General features: G+C 44.2%; 1 protein-coding gene across 1 annotated transcript; it reads right to left on the reverse strand.

Moving 5' to 3' along the window:
* Positions 1–14098: 14098 nt before the first annotated feature.
* Positions 14099–14617, reverse strand: LOC111066419. Its single transcript, XM_041595079.1, has 2 exons — positions 14401–14617; positions 14099–14339 (listed from the first exon to the last, which is right to left on the reverse strand). Exons 1-2 carry the CDS (start codon positions 14615–14617, stop codon positions 14125–14127), a joined length of 432 nt encoding a protein of 143 aa, XP_041451013.1. The 3' UTR covers positions 14099–14124.
* Between the last annotated feature and the right edge of the window lie 11735 nt (positions 14618–26352).

Raw genomic sequence — 26352 nt, forward strand, 5'->3', positions numbered from 1 at the left:
TGTTTCCTATGGCATTAAATGTGGTAACTGCCACCACCTTCAGCATGGTACACAAATGAATAAGTTAACAAAACCTTTTATACATATATACGTATATATATGTGTGTATGTACGTGGCCTTAACAGCCAAAGTTTAGGGCAAAGTTGAGGCCAACACCTGACTGCCTGACTGCCTGACTTTTCGACTTTCAACTAGCTTTTTGCTGACCTGACCCCACAGCTCCCACAGCTCCCACTCCCCCCCCACTTTCAGCTTCACTTCCTGATTGCAAGAAAACTCAATTAAAATTTAAATTTTCGAACGTAAATGACAAAAGTTTCTCAACTATAAATAATCGGCAGTCGCTCCACTTGGCCTGCTCTTGGTTTTTGCCATGCCACTTCAAAATCTGACAAAGCCGCGACCAGTAACCCCCTTCCCCCCACTGAAAGAGCGCTCTATCAGGATAGACCTCCCCCTGCCTCAGCCCCCTGCCCCCTGCCACCACTATAAAGTGCGTGCGTGGCTGCGTGATCGAAAGTTTTTGTCTATGTTCGTACAATTTAGCCAACTTTTATGGCAGCCACAGAAGCAGCAACAACAGAACGTTTTCCTGCTTTGGCCAGAAATTAATTGCAAAACTGTTTGGTGTCTCTCTCTCTACAAGTACATATATAACCCATACTCGTAGACAGATAGATATACATATATACGAGGTGTGTGTGTGTGTGTGATTCCGGTTCTGTTTGGTTGTGGCAGGCCAATCACTGGGAGGGGTGGTACCCACTTGAAGAGCATAAAACTGATTGCGAAAATCTGTGCCGCGCAAGTGGGAGGTGAAAACAAAAAATTGGGTGGCACCTCCGCCACTGCCCCCCTGCTCCCTGGATAGCCTGCTCTGCTCCTTTGTTCATCAATTTGGGTGGCTGCTGGTGCTGCGCTTGTCGGGCCCATTGTTGACACGTTTAAGTGCCGTTTGCTTTTATCAGCACTGTCCACATCGACAAGCGACAGCCGACAACCGACAGCCAACAACAGACAACCGACACACCGACACTCAGACCGATGACTGAGGACTGAGGACTGAGGACTGACGACGACCTGCATATAACATTTTTATAACATTTTTAATTGTTTTTGTCGACTGTGAGTTCCGTGGAAAGCGCTGAAAATCGTGCAAGTCCCGACGACCCATCAATTTAATGGCGTTTTCGCGTGGGCCGCACAAACACAAACAACAACAAACAAAACCAAAAAAAAAAGGGAAAAGGACAAGAAAATCAAAGCCAGAGGCGAGAACATTCATTGCAGAGCTGTCGGTTGGCAGCTCTCGTGGTGCCCGATCCCTGGATTCTGTTTTTGGGTGTTCGCCCGGTCCAGTCAATTAATGGAGATACCCGTTTTATGACGAGCAGTGACAAGTCGTGTTGAAAATGGAGGCGCATTACACGCCCATTGGTGGCGTGTTTATGGCCCCGTAAAATTGCCGCTCGACATAAAAATGTTGCATAGTTTTTGGGCCGCTAAGCGGATGTCATTAATTGCGCATTAGTTTTTCACGTTGGCAAAATCAAAGCGAAATTTGAGTGCGCGCTTGTCGCAGCCACCAAGGCGTATGCGCAATCTAATTTGCCAGTGCTCTGAGTGCTGCTTGCCACTTGAGCTGCTGATGACTTGGTGGTTTCCACTTGAATTGTCGTGGAATCCTTAACTGCGTATGTGATTGAGATTTAAGTTGCCAGCCGCAGCCCAACCCAGGGCAAAGCGGCAAATAATAATGGTATAACATTATTATTATTATTATTATTATAATATTTTCGAGCAGCAACAGCAGCGCCAGCCACGCCCTTCAGCTTAACCACACGTTAACGCCCACGCAGTTTCACAAAAGAAATAGAAGGAGAATCACAGAGCGAGATAGAGAGAGAGAGCGAGAGAGAGAGTTATCTGTTTGAGTGCGAGTGACGTGGAGTCATCAGGCTTCTGACTTAACAACTTTTTACTGACAAGTTTCAATGATCCGCTTTGTGTGCGGGACGCGAACGCGTTTTACTATGAATACTTTGGCAAGTTTTTGCCTTTGGAACGACCGACCGGCTGGCTGGCTGGCTGGCTGGCTGGCTCATTGTCGTTGTCATCATCAGCATTTCTCCTTTTGCTGCAGGGCCAGCCATGCCACTCTTCTGTCTCCTCATCTGTGAGATTTCCAGCTTGGCTGCGGAGTGTGATTTGCCAAAGTCACTGGAAACATGCAAAATAAATTAACTGTTACAAATGTGGGTGTGGGCGGGGGCGTGGCTAATCGGGCAACAGCACAAAGACATAAGCCTGATGGTTTTATGACTGGAAATCAGCCAGGAAGAGCTTCAGCAGAACCTACTACACACTAACCATTTGATATCCCCCGTTTAAGTTCATTTGTCACACTTGCTTCATTATCATTATCCTCCCTGGGAGTATCCGAACTGTTTAGTTAGCTCCTGCACAGATCCAACAACTTCTGGGTAAATGTTTTGCCAACTTCTAGCAGGACTCAATGTATCCAGCAATTCTGCCATTCCACTCTCGGCTTTTGTCTTCTTCCATTCGGTCTTTGTCGCAGGCGCAGTCTCTGTCTTGGCACTGCCGCTTGGCATTTCCTGCTTCCGTTCTGTTGTTAGCAGCGCCACGTAGTCGTCTTTATGACTGACCCACTCCCCCGCTCCCTATACAGAAGCAGCAAAAGCAGCAGCAGCAGCAGCATGCTCCCCCACTTTATATATTATCTTATGCCGTTTGCCTTTTGCCGTTTGCTCTTGAAATATTTGCGCTTCATTATAATAAAAAATGTATACAAATTGACAAAAATCCAAGTAAATGCATAAATCCCTGCCCCAGATCTCAAAGTTTTAATTGCTCGTCTTGAATTTTATGGCTGTCAATATATGCGCGTCGCGGCGCGGCATCAACGCGAAGATCCATTTGGAAATTTAGTGTCATCCTCATCAATATGGCGGGGAACAGGCAAGGGCACGGGCACGGGCAAGGGCACGGGCACTGAGGCCTAAGACATTATTGTGGCCACTCACTTTTATTGTTATTTTGTCAGGGCATTTTGGGGGTGACAGATACGTTGGCTGGGCGCTGGAGTTGGGATTGAGTTGTTGGGGTAGGTGCAGATTTGATTGAATGCCATTTGTTTGGCAGGTGCTGCTGCTGCTGCTCCTGCTGCTCCTGCTGCTCTCTCTCTCGTTCTCTCCGTGTTGCCGGTGATTTATGTGCGTGCGCGTCTTGACGTCAATTCTGCTTATGAAATAGTCTGTAAATTGGCCTGACATTGATTTCGTCTTCGCTGGCTGTGCGCCATCCAACCATTAGTCATCAGCGTATTGATTGACATATGATAACCACCAGCGGTGCCATTCGCACAAAGCTTTTATCCTTGCAACAAGCACAAGAGAACCAAAAACAACAGAAAAACAAAAATTCCACATGAACCACAAAATATGCTCCAAATTGCATTCAAGCGTTGACACCCATTAGTCGACAGCAGTGGATGGCTGGGTGGTGTGGGTGGGCAACTAAAGGCACAAAGCGAAAAACTAAAGCGAAGCCCAACAAACGGAAAATGGAAATGTATAAAGCGAGCGAGGGAGAGAGAGTAGAGAGAGAGAGAGAGAGAGAGAGAGATCCAGCAAGGCCTGCACTTGGCATCAATTTTTATATTTTAAGCCACAGGCTGCCTAACACTTGAGTCGTGAGAACAATGCAATGCCCATGCAGCAGCATCAGAATGCGAGATTGCAGAATGCACAAGGGAGAAAGCACAGAGATGCTACACAGAAGGCGCACATGATGCTGAAATGCGAGAAATCCCCCGAAAAACCTAAAATGCAAAACGAAACCAACAGCCGCAGCAGCACCAACTCGAGATATCCACCAGTTTGATGTTGGCTGGGCTAAAAATTCCCAAAAAGACAAAAGTCTTTCTCTCGCTCAACTGCGGGCGGGCTTGCAAAAGTAACCGAATGAAAATCAGTGCCAAACGCTTTGGAAATTTTAGCAACCAGATCCCGCTCCTGCTTGCTGCTCCAGCTCCTGCTCCTGCTACTCCATACTGGCACAAACTGGCAAGTGCTTGGCATCTGTGCGCTGCTGGATGGGCTGGGCTGCACAACCTGCCGTCGCTTTGCTGTACTGCCTTTTGTGTGGATTTATTAGCTAAGTGATCGGATCTGTAACTAATTTCGAGTTGCAAGTCAAATCTTGGTCAAAGCTGAGTCAGAGCGGGCATTTTTATTAAATAATTATACAAATATCTTGAACTCATTTGGGCTTATAATTTTAGAAAGATAAAACTGTAGTTGGAAAGGAATTGATAGTCTTGCTTTATCCTCTTTGAAATAGGTTAGATTCTGCAGTAAACTTAAAACTATTTTCGGGTTTTATACAGCCATTGCCATATGCAGTTTTGTGATTTAGAGCGAGTATTTATTTGACTTCAATTATCTCCTTCTTATTAAATCAAACACTTGATCAAAATTGTGACTTTAATTAAATAATTTAATTAAAATGCCTAAAAGATCTCAGCCAAGAGTATCTAATCCTCGACTCGTTTGATTGTGTCTGCTTTCGCCTGGGTGTTGGAGTGCGTGCTTTTGTTTATGTCGTTTATGTCAAATGCAGAATTTCCGTTTCATACTTTCTGCATTTGCTGTTTATTGTTGGCCCTCGGTGTGCGGTACGAGTACTGCGGCTCTATGTAGCTACATATATAGCCATATAGCCCTAGCTATGTCTGTATCTGTATCTGCATCTGCATCTATATCTATATCTGCTGTGCATCTGTGTATCTGTGTGTTGTGTGTGCCTGTGCGTTTGCATCTATGGGTTGGCTTGTACGAGTATTTTATAACTTGTTGGCTTAACTTCCATGGAGTTTTGTCTGTTTTGTTTTGTTCCAGCCCAGCAGCAACCCAGTTCCCCTCGCAAAGTGCCAAAGTGTTTGTGTCTGTGGTTGCGCTTAGTTTGGCAATTGTTTTCCGAAAAATTCCTTAAGCTGCAAAATGTTTGTTATCAAACAATTTTTTCTGTGGCTTTTTCATGGGTTGAATGGCTGGCTGCCACGGCTGCTGCAGCCACATCCACAGCCACTTCTGGCTCACTAATGAGAACGATCCCAGTAGGAGTTTGGCTCCTAATTAGTTTGATTTTAATAGGTGCAGTTTCGCAGCAGTTGTCTCGAGTTCTCTGGCATAATTGAAACTATCGTGCTGCCAGAGCCCAAATCATTTGCATAAGGTGTGATGGGTTGGGGTGGGGGTGAAGCACTCTAAGCCAAAATTTATGAATTTTTTAACTGTCCTGCATACGAGTGCAGATATCAGAAAATAATAGAAAATCCTTTCATTCTCTGGCCTGCTGTCCCACGCTTCAAGCCACTGCAGACAGAGAATAGGCGAAGCATTTCGATTATCAAGTTTTGGCCATATCAATATTTGGACAAGCGTTTGCAATTGATAATTGAAAATTGTGCGGCCAACGATACGTATGAGTAATGTGCATTGGACTCCCCATTGTTTGAGGTGCAACACTCTAGCCATGTGAGGGTGTGTGTGTGTGTGTGTGTGTGTTGGAGGATTTCCGTATTCGTATCTGAAATGAAAATCAAATATCAAGTGGAAATCGAATTGAGTGAGCGGTGGGGGGCGGCGGTTGGGTGATAGGGCCAGGGCAAAGGCAAAGGCAGAACAAAATGAATTTGTGTGCAAATATTTTAGTATATTTTTGGGTTTTAAGGAGCATCTCTTCACTCTATCTCTCTCTCTCTCTCTCTCTCTGAGTGTGGAGTCTGTTGGCAATTTCTTTTCGAAAGTAATGCTTCAACAATTCGCCACGCTAGAGGGCACTCACGTGCCCGGTCGGTCTGCTGATTAAGGTGGATTGCCAGCTGGCAACTTGTCTTGGGATTGCATTTTGTGCAACAGAAACGGCACAAGGTAGTGGCACAGGCAGTGGCAATGGAGCGTGTCCTTGCTGGGTGCTTCATGGTGAAACATTAAATTGTATTAGCCTAAAACATTTCATTACCTTAGCCGACCAGTCTAACTAAAGCAATCAGCCTGAAACAGCATTGGTAGATTTAAGAAAATCCAAAAGAGAACGAAAGAGAGACACAGAAAGGGTGGGGGGCGAAGAACCCGTAGCATGCTTTTCAGTGTTACTTGCCCCTGGCGTGTAGCTAATAAAAAGGAAAATATTATGCAACAAGTAAGCAAAAGTATACAGCTCTCAATGGCTCCCAGGCAACCAGCACCGAGTGGCGGCGCTTTATTAGCTGACCCATCTCGTTCTCCTGCTACTCCTGTGTGCACCGCCCACATCCTGCGCCCACTCATAATCCCATGTAAAATTGTTTTCAAACTGCAGAGTGCATTTCTTGTAGCAGTAGCTGTAGCTCGCTGCAGGGCAGGCATTGCTGCTTGTTCCGTCTTTTGTTGGTCGGGTCCAAAGGGGCGAAGAAACAAAAAAAAAAGCAAACACGAATGTGTGTGCCAGAACATAGAAATAATTTCAATCATGGCACAGTAATTCCCCAGAATACTTGCCAGGCACCTTCAATAGCCAAACGAAACACGGAAAAAACCCAAGCGCCAGCGCCAGCACCAGTCCGGGTCGTAGACTCTTAAAGATGCAGAAATGAATGCCGCTGCAGCAACCACTTGGATTCTGGTCTTATTTAATTGCAAGAGTGCTGCTACAGTGCAGCTCAAGTAGCTGAACAGAAAGAAAATGTATGTATATATTCAGGTATACTCGTAGCATGTTCACATACTATGCATATACGAGTACATATATTTAAGTAGCCATTCAGGTTCTGTGCATCTTTCTTCAGCTCTTCAGCTAAACAAAATGTGAATGGGTGGGCGAACAAATGAATTGTTGCTGAATGAATTGCAAGAGCAGATAAAATTTACTTCAAAGATTTAAATAAATATGAAAACTATAAAGAATATTGGTGAGTAAATTCGTGCTAGCCATGGGCTAGCCATAATATTTAATATTAAATATTCTTAGGAACCCATGCTATGCACGCTTTAAAATATATGTATGCAAGACGTCTGTGCAGAGCTACGGCAGCAACTCTTAAGCAGAGTATTCGTATCCATTTTGCAACATCTGTTTTGATTATATTATTTTCTCTTGGGATAGGGCAAGCCTTTCATGTGCACCGTACATACATGTAACGGGTGTAATGAGAATTTTTATTTAATTTAATAACTCCCCTGTTAGCCCAGGAATCTGTGCTAAGCAATAACTAATTTGCTGTATTGAGTGCACACAAACCTATTTCCACTAAATAAATTTTAATTTGCTTGAAGCAGGCACAGGACTGTTCATGCATGCTCGAATTCCCAAGCCGCCACAAAAAAGGAACCAAGTGAATAGTGTATGGTGGGTGAGGGGCGGGTACAGGGTACAGGATATGCCCTACACTCTCTATTTATGAGTTAATCAACCATGAACTTTAAAGCCCTCGCTTCGAAATGCAAAAAGGGACAGGACACCAAAGCCACCGAACAGCAACCGCACTCCAGACCCGATAATGAATTTGCAGTTTCTACAGCTTCTAGAGGCATTTTCCGGCTGTTGTGTTGGGTCTGTTCATGCACATGACCACGGACCGACCGACCGACCGACCGTCTGACCGTCCGTCCGTCCGGCAAACAAAATAACACACAAATAAGCAAAACAAATGAAAACCAATTAAAATTTAATGATTATGCAGTTCGCATAGAAGCAGCATTCTCCACGCTTCAATGGCAACACAAAAACAGCGTTTTGACCAAGGTTTTTGTTGATTGTAATGAATTTTTGCTCTATATCTAGTATCTAGTCTGTTCCGTCTGGCCCGTCTGGCCCTAAGCTGTATGGAATCTGTCCGTTTCCAAGTTTTAATTGCAAGCTTAATTCCACATGAAATACTCGTGCCCGAGCATCATTTATTTATCAATCTTTTAAACAATGATTAAAAATTGCTAACCATCTTTTTATGCTCCCGCCCTGCCCATGCCTCATGGACAACAACCTTCTTCTGCATTCTGGCATATTGTGCACGGTGAATACCTCAGAATAAAGCAAGAGAGGAAACGATTCGGAGACAAACAGGAAATCAAACGCAAGCCACAGTTGAAAGGCAATACCGAGCCGCGGAAATGCCCAAGATGGAGAGACAACAACGGACACTGCCGGAGCAGAGTGGAGCAGAGTGGAGAAGCGGAATGAAGAAGCATAAGAATAAGTAACTGTAGCTGTAGCCACGAGTTGATGACAAGCAGATTACGTTTCCGTTGCCGCTGACAACCGAAACCGAAACCGGAAACGAATGAGTAGCGTATAAATGTATTTATAATACGGAGTGAAATGAAAATATGTATACCCCCCCACCCAACCAGATTTCGCTGGTCCGAACTGTTTTCTTGACTTGAAAGTATGCTACTTAAACCAACCCAGACGCACACACACACACACACACATATACACGGATGCATGGCTGGAGGAAAAATTGCAAATTAGCAATTGCCTATGTGAAAGTGAAATGAACGGAAACGGGTGGTGGGGGGAGGCCAAACCCAATCCCCAGTGGCCGTAAAAGGGACAGCGAGCAGAGTAAACAGAGCATTTGCAGAGCCGCTACAAAAAATACAGCAAAGAGAGCAAAAAAATGAATGGGATGAAGGCCAAGTGTAAATGTGGCCATCAATTAGGGGGCGGGGCAGATCGATGCTTGGCTGGATTTGCTATTTATATGCAGACATCAAAGTACGGGCCCTCACGCGCTGCGGTTCATTTGGCAAGGCCCAGAGGCAGGTCCCAGTGTCCCTCCGGCTGCAGCTTGTAAAGAGTATCTGCTGTTCGCTCGCTTGTCGATTTTTCCCCACTTACAGCCAATTTAAAGTGCAAGTTTAGAGTGGACAGACCCGTGTATGTACGCGTGTGTGTGTGACCGGAAGAAGCGGCCAACAAGCAAGGCTTAGGGCCTAACCCAGGCCCAAGAGCTCAAGTTGCTATTGACAGCACACCCTAGCATACATGCATACATTTGCGTGTGTGTGTGTGTGTGTATGCATGTCACTGTGGTTGAGTGTAGGAAATGAGTTTCAAAGTGCTTAAAAGTGCCTGGCTGCTGTTTGGCTTTCAGTGCGCTGGCCCGGAGTGTCAGCGTTGCGCTACATTAGATTAAACAGCTTAAGAAGCCAGCCAGGAATACCAGAACATAGCAGAGCAGAGCAGCAGCAGCAGCAGCAGTAGCAGCAACCGAAATTCATGGCAACGTGGCGTATGAGCAATTTCGCCCTCTGACTTTGCTTTTCCCTTGACTGGGGATGCTGATGCGGTCTTCTTGTGCGATGTGGCAGAAAAATTAGTGACCCTGAATTAAATTGTCATTATTTTCAACTCACTCGAAAAGATGCGCAAAATACACACAGACACACACACACACACTCATATATGCACGAGTGTTTGTATTTTGAGGGCTTGCTGAAAAGCGGATTTAATATGAAAATTCCGCATTACGAGTTGTTTGTCGTTTCACTTTGTGTACTCCCCACATACGTAGGCACTGCCGAATCGCCTTCATATGTGTCTGTGCGCTGCGTGTGTGTGTGCGCGCTCGTATCTGTGTGAGTTTTGCGATTGAAATTCAATTACTTGTGTCTCTTTTTGCTGCCGCCCCAAAAAAAAAATGTGAACAAAAATAAACCATACCGAGAGGTCGGCAAAAACTTTTTTTTCCCACCTAAAAAATGTTTGCCATATTCAGGGCTCGACTGTGCGTGTGCGTGTGTGTGTGTGTGTATCTGTGAGCTTTATATCTGGTGAATGTCATCTCGCCACAGCTACAGCATAACTTTGAACAACTGTCAGCGGGGGGTCAGCGGCTGGCAACAGGGAGAGCAGCCAGAGCAGCCAGAGCACGCCATACATACTCGCACATGCCCTTTGAGGTTGGTTAACTGTCTCATGCGTGGTCCGACGTTTACAGTTTGCAGCTTTTAGCGTGCTTCTCTCTGTGTGTGTGTGCGACTGTAATCTAGGCAGAGGCAACCAAAAAATAAACAAAATAACAACAACAGAAAAAAAGAAACTATCAGCCAACAAGCCATGCTGTCTCTCTGCTACAGAACACACCGGGACACACCGAGAGACATTCACAAAACATGACACATGAAGTTATTGCCTCTCGTCTGGCAATCACATAAATCAAACTTTTGTCTTGCAGGTGGCAATAGGTGGTCCTGTCAAATTCTCAGTATGGGCACAGCTAGAGGCTGAGGCTGGACGATGATATTGTCAGCTGAGTTGAGTGCTTGGAGCTGCATGCGAGTCTATTACTGGGGATTTCATTTACAAATTCGTGTGCACATTTCAATAATTTGTACATTTTTGGCGTGCACAATTTTGACCTTCATTCAAATTCAATTACTCGTATTCATATTGGATAGAGTTAAATACGTTTAACCAATCAACGTGTAGAGTGCACTTGTAATTAAATATATCTTTAACTGAGTTATGGCAAAAATAAAAATTAAATAAATCTACGCTAATCAATCAGAGTAGATATATCGACTACTTTACACGATTAATACGATTAATTTATGCACAATAAGTATGAAAATTTAAATAAATGATATACATACTTTTAAGACATTAATTGTTGAATTTAAGCGGCTGAATTCAGACTTCATATTTCCATTTTTCCCTCCAACATTTATAGCTCATATAGCTCGACTATTTTTCTCACAGTGTCACAGCCGCCTACCACATTGGATTGTGATCGAAGCACATGCGTTTCAATCGTAGAAACGCCTTCGGTTGCAAGATGTTTTGCCCCGGAGTGAGCAGCAAATAAAATTAATGAGACGCAAATGCAAATGGAGGAAATAAATCCATAAAATTATATTTAAAACACGTGGCCTCATCCTCCTCCTTCTCCTCCAATATCCAATACACATGTGCGAAATCATTCTACGTTTTTTACGTCAATTGGAATGCCATACATTTCAATGGTTACGAAGCGCAAATATTCAATCAACTGTTTGTCTGGCTGGGTCTGCTAGATCCACCTTCACCTTTTTGCTTCCTGGCACCTTTTACTCCATTTGTTGTGGGCTTGTTTATGGCAACAGCCAGCTGATTGTTCAATGTGCCACAGAGCAACCAGCAGGCAGCAGACAACCGAACGATTTCAGCATTTTTTTCACGTTTATTATTTTAAATAATCGATTGTGTGTGGCCACATACACTTGTACATGCATACACAAGAATATTTTCAGAGAGAGAGAGAGAGAAACGGAGGGGCATGTGTTTTATGGCCGCAAGCTAAGGACACTCATTATGCGGTTCGGCCAGTAATAATAATGTGAATAAGAAACAAGAGCGCTTTGCAGGCTGTGGCAAGCCGATGTGGTGATACACTTTCAAACAGAAGTTACTCAACGATATAGCTATACTCGTAGCCTTATAGTTGCTGGAATCTTTCACAGAAATAGTTCCGTAGGTGTAGACCGGCTCAGGTTGAAGCTATTTTGCAGGGTACTCGTATTCGGATCTATGGCAATTTGTTTGTGGCCACTAAATTGGCCAACAACTCTCCCCATCGTTCCCATTGCGATGCTGTGTGTGTGTGAGGCGTCACAGCTGCGGTTCATAAATAAAAATAAATACATCGCTTGATTTATATGGCCCTAATGAGCTCAGCGCCCAGTTCAGTCGACTTTGAACCCAAAAAGCGCCCCATAAGGAAAACCACCAAAATAAATAAATAAAATCCGCCAGCACATCATGTAAATGCTGTGCAAATAAAAAGATACTTTCGGATGGGGTGGCAAGGCAAGGCAGGGCAGAGCAGGGCATAAAAGATGGCTATGCAGTTGCCGAGGAGTCGCAGTGTTCCCTAATTTTCAGCTGCTTAGCCGCCAGGCAGAGGCCGTTTATTTGATACGTGCGACACACACATACATACATACATACACCCACCCACACCCACACCCACACCCACACCCACACCCACATCTACACGTACTACTATGTAGTATGCTCTGAGGCAGAGTCCTGTCCTCTCTATTCTAACAATTTGGTTCAGCGTGCGCTCTACGTTTGATTTGCTTTCAGTGCGTGCCCATCATCATCAGCATTAGGCATGATTGTTGTTGTTATTAGACAAATATATAAAGAAAGAGATAGCTGTCAATGGATCAGCAAGCGGAAAAGAGCAAGAGGGACATAGCGATGGCGTCGAACAACTGTATCTGGCATAATGACGCTAATTTTGTAGGGTCCGGTACCAAACCCATCTACTACATCCCATGCCAGCATTCAGCGCGCAACGAAACAAAATAACTTATGAGGCGAATATTTCAAGTCTTCGCCCCGTGTACCCCGTCTTAATGTCCGGTGATTTGACAATGGCATTTATTAATTAAAACATGTGTCGCACGCACGAGCGCGCACAGACAGCGGGGCAGGTCAGGTCGCCTCAGACGTCCATTGATTTGTCGTGCCAACCGACTGGGAATAACACTCGGCAGGAAAGGAAAACAAAGCAAAACAAAAGGCTGCGTACCTATCAAACAGGTTAATGGGAGGGAGATTCTATAAGTTAAAGTCAAAAATGGACAAGGCATAAGAGCAATAAGATTTTCATTTGGAGACTGACCAAAGCGATCTCTAGAATATTTGATTAAAGGATCTTTGGACTGTCGCGCGGCAACCGTGCTGGTCGCCGCTTGCACTGCCATGGGTAGAGCACCGCATAGGACAGGACAGGATAGGACAGGACGCTCCTCAGGCAATGGGACAGAGCAGAGCAAATGAAGTCACGTACGTGCGATTTTTCTTCTGCTTTGGGGGCACATATTAAAATACGTGCGTCTCGCTTTTACTATAACTTTTACACACACGCAAACACAGGAACTGAGAGGAGGCATGGAAGGGCACACACACACACACACATGCCACCATTAATGGTGGCATGATGAGGCAGCTAAGTTAGCGTGTTTGTTGCTGCTGCTCACAAGCCCCACTCACAAAAGGGCTACAAATGACTTAGGCTTCTGGGCGCTGGTCCCTCGTTTCCCTTTTGTTTTTTGGTTTTATTTCTCTCTTTTTTCTGGTTTTACGAGTGTGTGGCCAGTGTGCGTGTATATATACATATATTTGTTTCAATTTCAATGACTGCAAGCAACATTTGCACTTAGTAAATAAAATATAACAAACGCCAGCCAAAACTTTTCTGGGGCCTCGCTTCGCTTAAAGTTTGCCACATTTTGCTAAATATTTTGCATGCGACTCCGTTGGACAGCAGCCAGCGTGCAGAGTGCAGAGTACAGAGGCAGAGCCGCTCATTTGCATTTCGGCTGTTGCGGCAGTGTCAGTGCTCGGCAAACATAAAAGTGGGAAATGGGCCAATGAACTTGCTGACAAAAGACGGGCATGGGGCATGGGGCCCATGGAGCGGGCACCACCACCAGGCGCAGTAGGACACTGAATATGCCATGCCTGCTCCATTTACTACAGCTCCAGTTCCATCTGTGTGCATGTCCAGCGAAGTACTGAAGTAAAGTGGACAGCAAAGGGGGTTGCAAGACACTGTCCAAAAGTTGATCACTATTTTGGGATCACATCGGGCGGCAGTCATTTCAATAAGGAAGACAGGACTGACCCAACATCGATGCCATTTTGGTTTTGTTTCTTTTGCTCTGAGTATCGATAAAGGAAATCCCCCAGAAGGGGCTTGCAACACTCTTCAGGCTGTGCGAGACAAGCCAAGCAAACAGAAACAATATCGCATCCTCTCGCCTCTTTGGCTGTAGGTCTGTGTGCCCTGTCCCCTGGACGGTCTGTACTGTGCCGCCCGTTGTTGACTTGATTTGTATGCGCCTTGGCTTAGTCCAATGGCCACTTTGTTTTGGTTTGGGTCCAGGCACTTGAAATTCCCCCATGCGGGCAGCTTTATTGAATTTCCTGTGATATGTAAAGCAAAAAAATATCTCAAGGCATGCCAGTGGCTAGGGACAAAGGCAGTAGTAACTACCGAGTATAAAAGTGGAAGCTGCTAGTAATATACAAAATAATATTATTTTCTTAAATAAAATATACGTTCATAGTTCGGAATATATTCCAAAAATGGTGATGCAGAGCAGGAGTACTCTGGTTAGACAATGCCTGGCTACATGATTTTTGTTACCGCAATCACACGAGTGCAGACAGAGCTCACAGGTCTCATCCCAGTCGGAGTGCTGCTGGTAGTAGGTTCCCGTAAGCTGTTGGCATCCGAGTGACGGGTTCCAAAAGCAGCACCAGTCCGTTATGTCAGCTGGAAAAATCACTCAACACAAATCACACGTCTAAAACCGATATCTAATCGAAATGCGTACCAGTTACTTCGTAATAATTGGGCACACATTGCGCCAGTGTGCCATTATTAGCGGTTTCATTGGGACTTGAGTACGGTTGAATTTTCGCTCGATCTGTTAAGCTATCACAGTACAGGCCAGTGCTATGAACAGTCGGACATTCGCCCATAATCTTGTGACAGCCCCCGCACTTGGAGATCTCCACTTTAGACCCAACGACAGCTTGAAGGTATTTCATTTAATTACATATATGTTTTTGCTGCAGTTATAACTTCCGCTGACTTACCACAGAACAAGTTCCAGATGCTCAATAGTGTTACTAGACCCAATTTGATAATCATCACTGATGAGAATACTTTTGATATTGAAAGGAATCTCTCTGGATCTATATTGACTGGAAATTTCTTTCTTCTTTATTTTTCAGAAATATACGCACTCGTATATATTAACGTTATTTATGTGCCCAGCAACCTTCTACCCAGCGAGTACGTGCGTGTTGTTCATGTGTGCTGGAGACGGTGTGAAGGTGAGATCTGAGATCTGAGACCTGGCAGCGGGAAGCTGGCTGGCTGGCTGGGTGGTGTTGGTGGTGAGAGTTAGACCCTCCAAAACTGATGAGGGTTAATTTGCCAACGGCTCAACAATTCATCAGAAAGTCCAATTAACTAAGCGCGACCCATTTCCCGTGCGCTGCCACGCGACTCCACTCGGTCGGGTGTTATAAATTTAAATTTAAAAGCCAAACAAAACTCGCATTCTCATTGTCGACTCCTGGTTGGAAGGCAGCGCTTTATCGCTGCTCGCCCAGCAGATTCTCTAGAAATTAAGAAAAACTGCCCGGTAAAAGACTGAAATGGAGAGTGATTCTCTTCTCCAGTTACTCGTGGAAGAAATCGAGTTACCGGGCTCAGTCCATCTTTGTTGTGGAGAGGACAATACTCGCACCTCTGATGACACCGTTTGCACTTTATCCTTGTCCGTTGTTATCGTTTATTGCTGCCTGCCTGCCTGCCGCGGCCCAAAGGACCAACCTGCTTTGAGAAATTGTGGCACAAAAGTCAACGTGTAACGAGAAAATAATAAATGCCATTAATACTGCAGGGCAGACAGGCAGACGGACGCAACCAGAGACGGAAACAGAAGCAGATGGGGCGAAAAGAGAGCAGAGAAAAGAAAGCGTGCCGGATGAAAACGAATGGAGTATGAAATTGAAAACCACAAAACAAAGTTGAAAAAAAAAAACAAAATACAAAATAAAATAAAATAAACTCTAAAAAAGTGTGGAATAATAAACGGCATGAAAATGTGTAAATGAAAATGGTCAAAGGTTTTACACACTCATTCGCGCAAGGGCAATGGAATTTTAAATAATTATTTGTGAACAGAAAAATCGATTTTTCTTTGATATATTTGAAATTATATTTTGATCAATTTACGCGTTGGTATCCCATGCCTACATACTTTCCTCATGCAGGAATGTGTATGCGGCCAGGTGGCGATTGTCACGCACTGGCAGCTGGCCTAAGGCGGCAAGACAAGGCAGTGGCAGTGGCACGGCTCTTCACTTTTATTGACAAAAGTCGACAAGAATTTGTGCGAAATGTGCGTGCGCGACTTGGCTTGGCTCGGCTCGGCTCGGCTCGGCTATCCTTTATCCTTTGAGGATTTTTTGGGAGCATACAAAAAGGGAGCAACGTATGTGTATGTGTGTGGTGGTAGGGTTGGGCGTGGCACACAGGACAGGACATTTTTTTGTGCCGTAGTTGTTGCTTGTGTCTTTTGTTTCCACCTCGTGCCACTTGACATTGCTTGCGGTTTGTTAGCGGTCCGGGCAAATTCCAGTGTGCAACAATCTCGAACAGAACATTTTGTTATTCAAAACACGACGGATTACCGTTCATTCCGCTTACACACACACACACACACACATACAGAGAGAGAGAGAGAGTGAAAGAGCGCGTATGAGGGAGTAGAGAGGATGTGGAGACCGCAGGCGGCACCTTTCCCGACTCATGTCGCTGGCGTTGTCACACGGCACACATTTGTTAGACACTAAGCCCGTGTATGCCTCCTCTGCCAAGGATAAGAATGTTTATTATCTTTATCACACACACACACACGCACACATTCAGGAACATAGAGTGAGAGAGTGGGAGACGGAGAGAGAGAGCCACACACAGATACAACTATATAAAAAGCCAAACCGCAAAGCAACCGCACGTACAAAACTTAAAGGGGCTGACGGCAAATGACAGACAACAAAACAACAAAATGAAGCCGCCGCATCCGCATCCGCATTCCACTTCCCTTTGCCGGCCATTGTCTTGCGTAACTAACTTCAAAATGGCGACACGCCGTGTCACGCAATTATGACCACGCCTACGTCTTTGACATTTTTCAGTGGCTCAGCTTCAGCTTCGGCTTCGGCTGCCTACCTACCGCTCACTCTTACCGCTCTCTCCTTGGCTTTTTCCTTTGCCAGTTTCCAGTTTTTATTTCGCTTTATTAAATGCTTCAGGTAGCTACTTAAACACGTTTTCGATTAGAGCAGCTGCTGTCATTACTCAAAGTCGAAGGGGGATCGGGGATCGGGGACCGGAGCCAGGCCGGCAGATTTCGGGACGAGTCGTGTCAGTCTTTCACCTGTAGGAGGATGGCGGCGCTTGCCTTTGCCTTTGCCTTTTCCTCCTGTTGGCTCTTGCCTGCTGCGCTGCGCTGTGCTTTCTTTTCTTTTATTTTGCTGTGTGTGTTCCTTTTTATACCCGTACTCAAAAAAGAGTTAAGGGGTATATTAGATTTGTGGTAAAAGTGGATGTGTGTAACGCAGAGAAGGAAACGTTTCCGACCCCATAAAGTATATATATTCTTGATCAGCATCAATAGCCGAGTCGATAGAGCCATGTCTGTCTGTCCGTCTGTCTGTCTGTCTGTCTGTCTGTCTGTCTGTCTGTCTGTCTGTCTGTCTGTCTGTCTCGATGAGCGCCTAGATCTCAGAGACTATAAGAGCTAGGGCAACCAAATTTGGTTTCCAGACTCATGTGATATCCCACTGTTACAAGTGTATTTCAAAATTTCGCCCCGCCCCCTTCCGCCTCCACAAAGGACGAAAATCTGTGGCAGGCACATTTTTAAAGATACGATAAAACTAAAAACGCAGTGTCGTAGAGAATGCCCATATCTACCAGACTGCCGAATCTGAATCAGATCGGATCATAATTATAGCCAGAATGAAGAAATTAATTTTCAGTTGCTTCCCCTTCCCCCTCCTGACGAATTCAAGCAAGTCATTTTCCTTCTCGCTCGCACACTCTGCCGCGTTCAGTGCGCGAGCAACCCCTAGCGGAGGAGATGTAGAATCTAATTGGAACATGTACAATCTACATGTTAGATGTATAATATACATTGTAGATGTAGATATCAGATGTAGCAAAAAAATGTTAAATGTAAAATTTTTTTTTTAATTCTAAAATTCTAAAAAATCATATGCTTAAAAATGTTTATGCTGACTGAGTACGGGTATAAGTAGAGTCGCGTCCCCAGAAGCGACTCGCACGTTCCTTCTCGTTTTGTTTTGTTTTGTTCTTGCTGTACATCTTCAATATTTTATAATAAAGCGAAATTCCAGGAAGAGGAATACAAAAATGTGCAGCAAAAGCAGGGGGGCTAAGATGCTAAGATGGGGCTTGGTGGTCACTGGAGTGTGCTGATAAGGTTTAGGATCAGCTTAAAAGAAAAGAAAATTTCTGTATTAAAAACTAAGAAGACGCGGAGAAGCAGAGTTCGGGTTCGGGTATTGGGGTATTATTTTCTTTTAATCAGTGGGCTTACTTTGGCAGTGTAGCTTTTTATTGATAGTCTCTCTCTGAATGAAAGCCCGCTTGCATATGTTCTATCTTCATGTGGAGGGAGTCGGTTAATGGCTGGCATACTCGCACATAAATTCATCTTGATTGCATACACTGAAAAGTTTATGGCCCCATTCTACCCACCCAATCAGCTCGAGGGCTGAGAATCTGTGCTGTTCAGGCATGAGATGGATGCTGCCACAACCTGTCATAATTTTATGTTTTAAGCCGCAGAATGGCCTGAATGCAGGGCCCCGGAAGTGAAGTGGGGTTGAACCTTTAAAAGTAAATCTCAAAGTACTTTAATGTTGTATCCTGTTATCACTGGCGACGTGCAGCTGTCGCTATTAGCGTTCGACTTCCAAGCAGGCGACAGAGGATGGGCTCCTGTCTTTTCTGCTCTGCTCTGTTCCGTTCCGTTCCGTTTCTTTCATTCGGTGTTGCGGCGTGTTGACAGGATATTTACAGGATTTCTATCAATATGCCGGCATTAGCACGTACGCCTGCAATGAACGTGAATGTGAGTAATGCCAGCCTGGGGAAGAAAAACGCTGAAAACGTATGGACTGGCACGAAAGGAAAACAATGTCAGCAGGGGAAAAGCGTACCCACCTCGGCTTGGCTGCTAATATAATCATGTTTCGGCAATGCTACTCATGCTATTAGTATTCAGAATAAACACCAAACACCAAATAGGCACTACAGATATTTAGCAAATGCTTCTGCACTCACCCAGTCACCCAGTCTCAATCCCGTCACAGTTTATTTATAAACTCATTAATTTTATACAAAAGCTGCCAAACAGATTCCATGCTAACAAAAAAAACGTTGAAAAAAATTACCAAATTTTAGCTTGATTTATTTTTGCTTTTCATCTCACTGTGCTGATTGCTTCTATTTCACACGATTTCTTCGGCAAATTGAAAGATCAACACAGTGCTCGGGAACAGAGAGCCCCTTTAACTCATTTCTGTTGAATTATTTACTTTTCATTTGTAGCTGGCAGCAGCAGCAGCCCCAGCCGGCAGGCAGGCGGGTAGCCTGTTTCCTGGCAGGTGGCTCTGCGGGTTAAAACGAGAGCCCCCCAGTCAATTGTTGTCGGTCAAACAAAAACTGGCACAACACGAACAACGAGCAGCGAACAACGACGAGAGCTCAAGTATTTGTGCTATTTAAAATTTGCTTTACCAAACGTCAAGTGGTTGGCAGCAGGAGCCCAAGTGGTCTGAGGGATACTCGGTCCAAGTCAGCCCCCAGCCAGCGCCTAGTCCAGTGGCTCCCTTGGCTGAAACGGCATCTGAGTGGGACTTGGCTGGAGCCTATTGGCCGTAAATTATTAATGATTACTAGCCCGAAATTACAGTTAACTCACTTATTTGCTCATTCGCAAATGAAGGCCAATTGCGGCAGCGGCAGGAGAGCGAGCAGCGAGAAGCGAACAGCTAGGACTGGGAACTAATTTATATTTACCACAAACTGGCCATAGAGATAGGCAATAGAGCCACGAGGGGTGACGGGGTGGGTATGGGTATGGGTAAGGTCTCTGGCTAATTGTGGGTCCGATTATGTTTAAATATTTATTTTGATTGTTGAAATTGCGACGAGCATCAATCCGAAAACTTCTCTCATTTATTCGTTCGAAATCATTTCATATTCATAAGAGCTGGTGGACCGGGCCAGAACTTTTTGTTATATATATTTCATATAATTTTATGCCTGCTGTGTATAAACAGAATTCATCTCTCATCACCAGCCCAAAAATTATGTATATTTGCCGGAGCCAAACAGAGCAGGCCGAGGCAGATGCTGAGGCAGTCTCTGTGCTGTTTTTTGTTTCATTTCTGTGGACTTCCGCTTAAAATGGCAAGCGACTGAATTGATTTTCAATAGGTACGAGAGTATAGGCAGGCCCACATCCGAATCAAAATTCAATTTTCCAGTACACATTTTGCTGATTGTTTGATTGAGGCCGCGCGCGCTCGCCCCTGTACTCGTAATTCGCTGACTCTATTATGCCGTCTTTGAATTGTCAATGAGCTCGAAGAATATTTCACTGATCTGGAATCTGATTTGGTCTTGTTTGCTTTTTGTTTATGATTGCTCCTGCAGGTTCCCCCTCTTATCCATTTCTATTACTATTAGAATCGTGTTATGTGCCTTGTACTGATTCCATTCGGTATCCTGTATTCAGTATCATCTGCCAAATATAATTAAAATCCAATACGAACTCTCCTATCTTTTCTTTTCAGAGACCCAAAACAGAACACAAACAAAACGAAACTTGCACTGAATGGAAAGTGGAGGAGAGAAAAGCCTGAAGATTGAGTGAGTGTTGACGACAAACTATTGAAGAACTATTGAAAAGTGTTCAAGCGCAGGGAAGTCTTAGCTGGGGCATGGAATAAATGGGAGATACGAGTGGCCGACGCCTATGAGGCACACACACACACACACACACACACGCAAAAGTATGTGGACAAAAACAAAAATTCTTTCTAAAGCACTCAAAAGCCCAAAAAGCGTGGATGCACACAGATACACGCAAGCGAGGAAGCACACACAGAGAGTGAAGGCAGAGAGACCGAGTGAGATACACACAGATGGGGTGGGGAGAGGCCTTCCTCAGTTAGTTGCAGTCAAAAGAGGATAAACTGCATTTTTATCTTTAAACACACTTCAAGTGCCATGGGCGTGGGAGTGGGAGTGGCAAGCCGGCAAGCAAGCCGGCCTAACAGGCACGAAAACAAACACAAGTGCAGAAGGCGCCGCTGTGCTTGAGTGTGCCAGGTATGCCAGGTGTGGCAGGTGTGCTTTTGTCAGAGCCGTGTCCTTGTTACTACTCTGATTATTATTCAAGTCATCAACGACGCCCATAAATCAAGTTTTGAAGAAGCTTCCACCGCTGCAGTCGCTGCCCTTGAAACGCAATGAGAGCAGTGATGAAGCCGCCTCTAAGTAGAGGAACGGCTCTGATGCCCATTAAATTTATCAGCTCGAATTGCAGAATTCCGAAACGCTTTGGACATTACTCAACTACCGGCTGAACCAAGCTCGATGGGTAAACTATTTATGATATTTGTCGACGCCGAGGATGTCTTGTATGAACCGCGATATACGCTTGCCAGCCATTTGCCAGCCACACCCATGGCCCAGGGAAGACATTATGCGATAAGCCTCAAGGTAACGACATTGCTGCAGGTTTCTACACTCTACTTTTCCCCCATTTCTCTCTGCCTTTTATTTATTTTTTTTTGGCAATTTATTGCCAACCTTCAAAAGGCGAACTATGCCAATCTCTGGCTGAGACTGTTGGCTGAGAGTTGGCAGCCGAAAAGGGGCCTGGACTGAAAGCAACAAAAACAACAAAAAAAAGGTTTTGCATAACGGCAAAGAATTAATTTTTGAACACGCACACTGAGAGAGAGAGGGTGTGAGAGTGACTCAAGAAGAAGAGCGGATACACGCTGCGCGTTGACACTGATTTTGACGCATTGCTCCCCGAGGATGTGACCCAAAAAGTCAGTGCGGCAAATGAGCAAATGTGGGGGGTGGGCAAGGCAAGCAGGAGGTGGAGCTGCAGCGGCAACTGAAGCCGGTTAAGTGTTCAGCAGTCAGCAGTCAGCGGTGTGGAGTGCTGGAGATCTAAGCGTGAACAAAATATGAGATATGTCGTGCCAGGCAGCGGTGGGAGGGATTAGAGAGCTCACCTAGTCGTTATTCGGGGGTTTTTAATTTGCGCCCGGCTGGTGGTGGTTAGATTCTGACAGAGACAGCCGCAGAAAAACATTTTTAATATGCAAATGGAGAAGCGAAAAACGAAGAAAATCTCAGAATGTGGCATAACCTCTTTGAGGCGGAGTAAGCAACTCGAACAGGACCCCAGAGCTGCCACCAATTTATAGAAGCAGCGACGAGCCACGAGGAATGCACCACCAACGGGTTCAATGCCAGGCACAAATGCTGAGCTGTAGCCATAGCTCAGGGCCCTGCAAGTGAAATGAAACAGTTCCCGGCCAAAAACGGCAGACTTCTTGAAGACCCAGCAACTAGAATCGCTCGCAGCGTCACGCAAGTGCTTCAACGAGCAGAGCAAAGGAAAGCTGCATGCAAAAAAAAAAAAACGCACAGGATGGGGGGAAAATAAGAAAATGCTGAAAAGCATGTCAGTTTCATGCTCGCGGCCGCACTTAACATTATTTTTGCTGCACAGCAAACACAGCGGCAACAAGAACCCACTTCTTTTGTGGACGAGCAACAACAGCAGCAGCAGCAGTAGCAACAGCGACTGCAGCTGCAGCTGCAAACTGATGCTCTTGCTAGCCACCCAACACTGCCGTATAACGCATACGCAGCGTGGTACGTGCGCGAGCAGGTCAAACTTAAATATTTAATGAAGCGCTTAATGTGCGACTTCCCGTCCTCCCGACCCTCTTTACCACGCGTTACCCCTTAAGCAGCCTTAATTGCCAGCTCAGGCACGGCATACTTCGCTCACTTGCTCTCTCTCTCTCTCTCTCCCTTTCTCTCTGTCTCTCTTTGTTTCTGGTCAAACTGAAAAACCTGCAAATATTTTCAGCAAATTTTTGCCTAATGCAAAAAATATTTTATTGTGCTCGCTCCTGAAAGCAGGGACAGATGGGGCAGCATTCAGTACCATAAATTTGAACAGAGACAAAAAAGAAATATGTACAGAGGATGGCAGTGGGAGAAGAAGAGAAGAGGTAAGCGTTCTCTTGGTAAGCAGACCCAAAATATTTGCGGCGGTCCTCTAAGCCCAGGCATGCGGTTGGCCAGGCATGTGCAGCATTTCAAGCAGCGCACTTCACACAAAAGAAAAACAATAATACATACACACTATACATACACAGCATGCATACATACATACATACATATACTCTACACACACACACACACACACACACACACACACAAACAATGGACGTAAAAGAAGCCATTGCCATACAGTTCTTGGACGCCACCTTCCCACGAAAGGTAACTAGATGCAGGTGCTGGATTAGATATGTTCCGGCTCGGTATATACCCGTACAGCTAAGCGAGTGCCTAAAACAGTTGTCTAGAAACAATTTACACTTATTAGGATCTTCAACATAAAGGGTGCAGCATGCACTACAGTATCAAAGTATTTTCAAGAAGAAAAAAAAGCGATCTTTCGCTTGCAGAATTCTTGAATCTGTAGCAGGTTGAAAGTAAGAGCAAAAGAATGGCGAAGGATCAATACTCGTTTAATCTGTAGCATATCCAAAACAAAACGAGAAGGAACGTGCGAGTCGCTTCTGGGGACGCGACTCTACTTATACCCGTACTCAGTCAGTATATACATTTTTGATCTTATGATTTTTTAGAATTTTAGAAAAAAAAAAATTTTACATTTTACATTTTTTTGCTACATCTGATATCTACATCTACATCTACAATGTATATTCTACATCTAACATGTAGATTGTACAATGTACATGCTCCATTTAGATTCTACATCTCCTCCGCTAGGGGTTGCTCGCGCACTGAACGCGGCAGAGTGTGCGAGCGAGAAGGAAAATGAGTTTCGTTGTCGTCGTCGGGTGGGGGGACAGGGGAAGCAACTGAAAATTAATTTCTTCATTCTGGCTATAATTATGATCCGATCTGATTCAGATTCGGCAGTCTGGTAGGTATGGGCATTCTCTACGATACTGCGTTTTTAGTTTTATCGCATCTTTAAAAATGTGCCTGCCACAGATTTTCGTCCTTTGTGGGGGCGGAAGGGGGCGGGGCGAAATTTTGAAATACACTTGTAGCAGTGTGATATCACATGAGTGTGGAAACCAAATTTGGTTGCCCTAGCTCTTATAGTCTCTGAGATCTAGGCGCTCAACAAGACGGACAGACAGACAGACGGACAGACGGACAGACGGACAGACGGACAGACAGACATGGCTCTATCGACTCGGCTATTGATGCTGATCAAGAATATATATACTTTATGGGGTCGGAAACGTTTCCTTCTCTGCGTTACACACATCCACTTTTACCACAAATCTAATATACCCCTTAACTCTTTTTTGAGTACGGGTATAAATATATACGTGTCTCAACACCAATTTTTAAAACAATAATCCTTTTGAAATATAAATTAATAATAAAAATAAATAAATACATTATTTATTATTTACTTATTATTTATTTATTATTTACTTATTATTTACTTATTATTTATTTATTTATTTTTATTATTTATTATTTATTTAATTAGTTCAAACATACTTAAGTACATGTATGAGTTCTTTCCTTCTTTATTATTTAGATATTTATTAAACTGCTTTTAATGCAGCTATTTACTGCTGTAATTGTACGCCATACGCTGCCTTAACTGCCATTTTGTTGGCCAGTTTTAGCGGGAAACCAGCCTACCGGCCAGCACTGAGCTTCGTGTTGCAACCAGGGCGGCCAGGGCGGCCAGGCACCATGGCGACAAAGCATTAGAACATTTGCACGAATCTGCTGGCTAGCATTCTTTTCGCAAGCCAGAACAATGCAATGGCTGCGCCTGTTTAACATTTAATGTGGACAATGAAATATGTCTGCCAGACTGGCTCAGAATTCGATTCAAACTCAGACTGTGGACTCCCCTGCGCTCTCTCCCTGCTCCCTACCCACATAACTGGAGGATTTACCTATTTACATCACAGTACCAAGTCAAGGTGTTTCGTGCCATGTACTCTGTTTATGCGTTGTCCCGCTGAATGTACTCTCTCAGCTTGCCGACAAGTTAGCCACCAAAACCCAACCCACACACACATACAACCTGCTGGAGAGGAGGGTTCTTTTCTTTTTTTGCTGGCTATACCAACGAGACGACTTACAGGGGGAACTTGCCAACGTAACGAAATTCGGTCAACATGTTGGCCATGACGGCGACCGTTGGCTCGCTCAGCTTAGTGCCATACTGCCCACATGTGGCCATAATTTTTAAGCGCCAAATGAGCGGCCATCCATTGGCCATGATGTCCGGCATTTGCCGTTTGCCGTTTGCCATTTGTCCTTACCAGTGCGACATTGTGCCCGGCCAGCCAACACGAATACCTTTGGGACGTGGGCCAAATGGCCAAATACCGTGGACGTTAGCCCGACCGAGCTTGAGCCACCAGCATTAAAGGGGAATATTGTGGCTATTTTCTAATTGTTGTGGGTTGACCTTTTAGATAAAACTTTACAATAAAATTGGGAAAGTATTTCAATAAATTGTTCAATATTCTCCGTTAAACATTGGCCAATATATTTCTACATTATATTTCCTTCATTTATAAAGTTCATTGCGGGGCATTTCATTTGATTTCAGTGCACGATTTTTGACCTTTCCTGCACATAATCAAAGCCAGATAGTGTTAACCCTTTCGATTGAGTTGGCCACGCCCAAAAATCCTGTTTGATTCATTCATGTGTTGCACAAATAAAATAAAGTTAGCTTAGGACACATTAAACTGATCAATATTGTCACACACTCGTTCCGATACACACGTACACGTGCAGAAAGAAATATACTCGTACTCGCACTCGCACTCGCATAAGCATACGCAAACTGAATCAAAAGGTCCTGAATATGTAAGGTCAGTTTAGCTGTCACAGGAAAATGTTGTTGATTTTTCAATTCATGTATGCTTGTGGTAGTATGTACATCTAAAATATAGCGTATACGACAGTATACACTCTAAATGGGATACTAAATGTGTAAATTAGTGAAATTATTACATGTATTGAAATAAATATTATATATTTAAATATACATTATAAAATATAAAAATATTTAAATAATTATTACATGTATTTAAATAAATATTATATATTTAAATGTGTCAAATAATATCTTCAAATTATAAGATTATTATAAGACCAAGTATAATAGCCTTCTTTATTTATTTATCCCATCCTGACTACATTTATTTTGTATTACAATTAAGCAACTACATTGACAAAGTATTCAAAATATTTTGTTGATCTGCAGCAGCAGGGGGTGCACATCCATCTACTGAGTGCCTAAATGAAAAAGAGCTGGAACAAATTACACCTGTAAATATTGCCACGTGTCTACCCATACATACACACACTGAAATCCAGATAAATACCAGGGATA

This window comes from Drosophila obscura, unplaced genomic scaffold, assembly GCF_018151105.1.
Source record: "Drosophila obscura isolate BZ-5 IFL unplaced genomic scaffold, ASM1815110v1 contig_4, whole genome shotgun sequence".
NCBI classification, from domain to species: Eukaryota; Metazoa; Arthropoda; class Insecta; order Diptera; family Drosophilidae; genus Drosophila; species Drosophila obscura.

What these genes read in the sequence shown, in the direction of transcription:
- LOC111066419 (XM_041595079.1), bottom strand. Translation starts at nt 14,617, where the DNA reads ATGAAATACCTTCAAGCTGTCGTTGGGTCTAAAGTGGAGATCTCCAAG. An exon ending in CAATTATTACGAAGTAACTG is followed by an intron (nt 14,340 to 14,400) that starts GTACGCATTTCG and finishes TGATTTTTCCAG; the next exon opens with CTGACATAACGGACTGGTGC.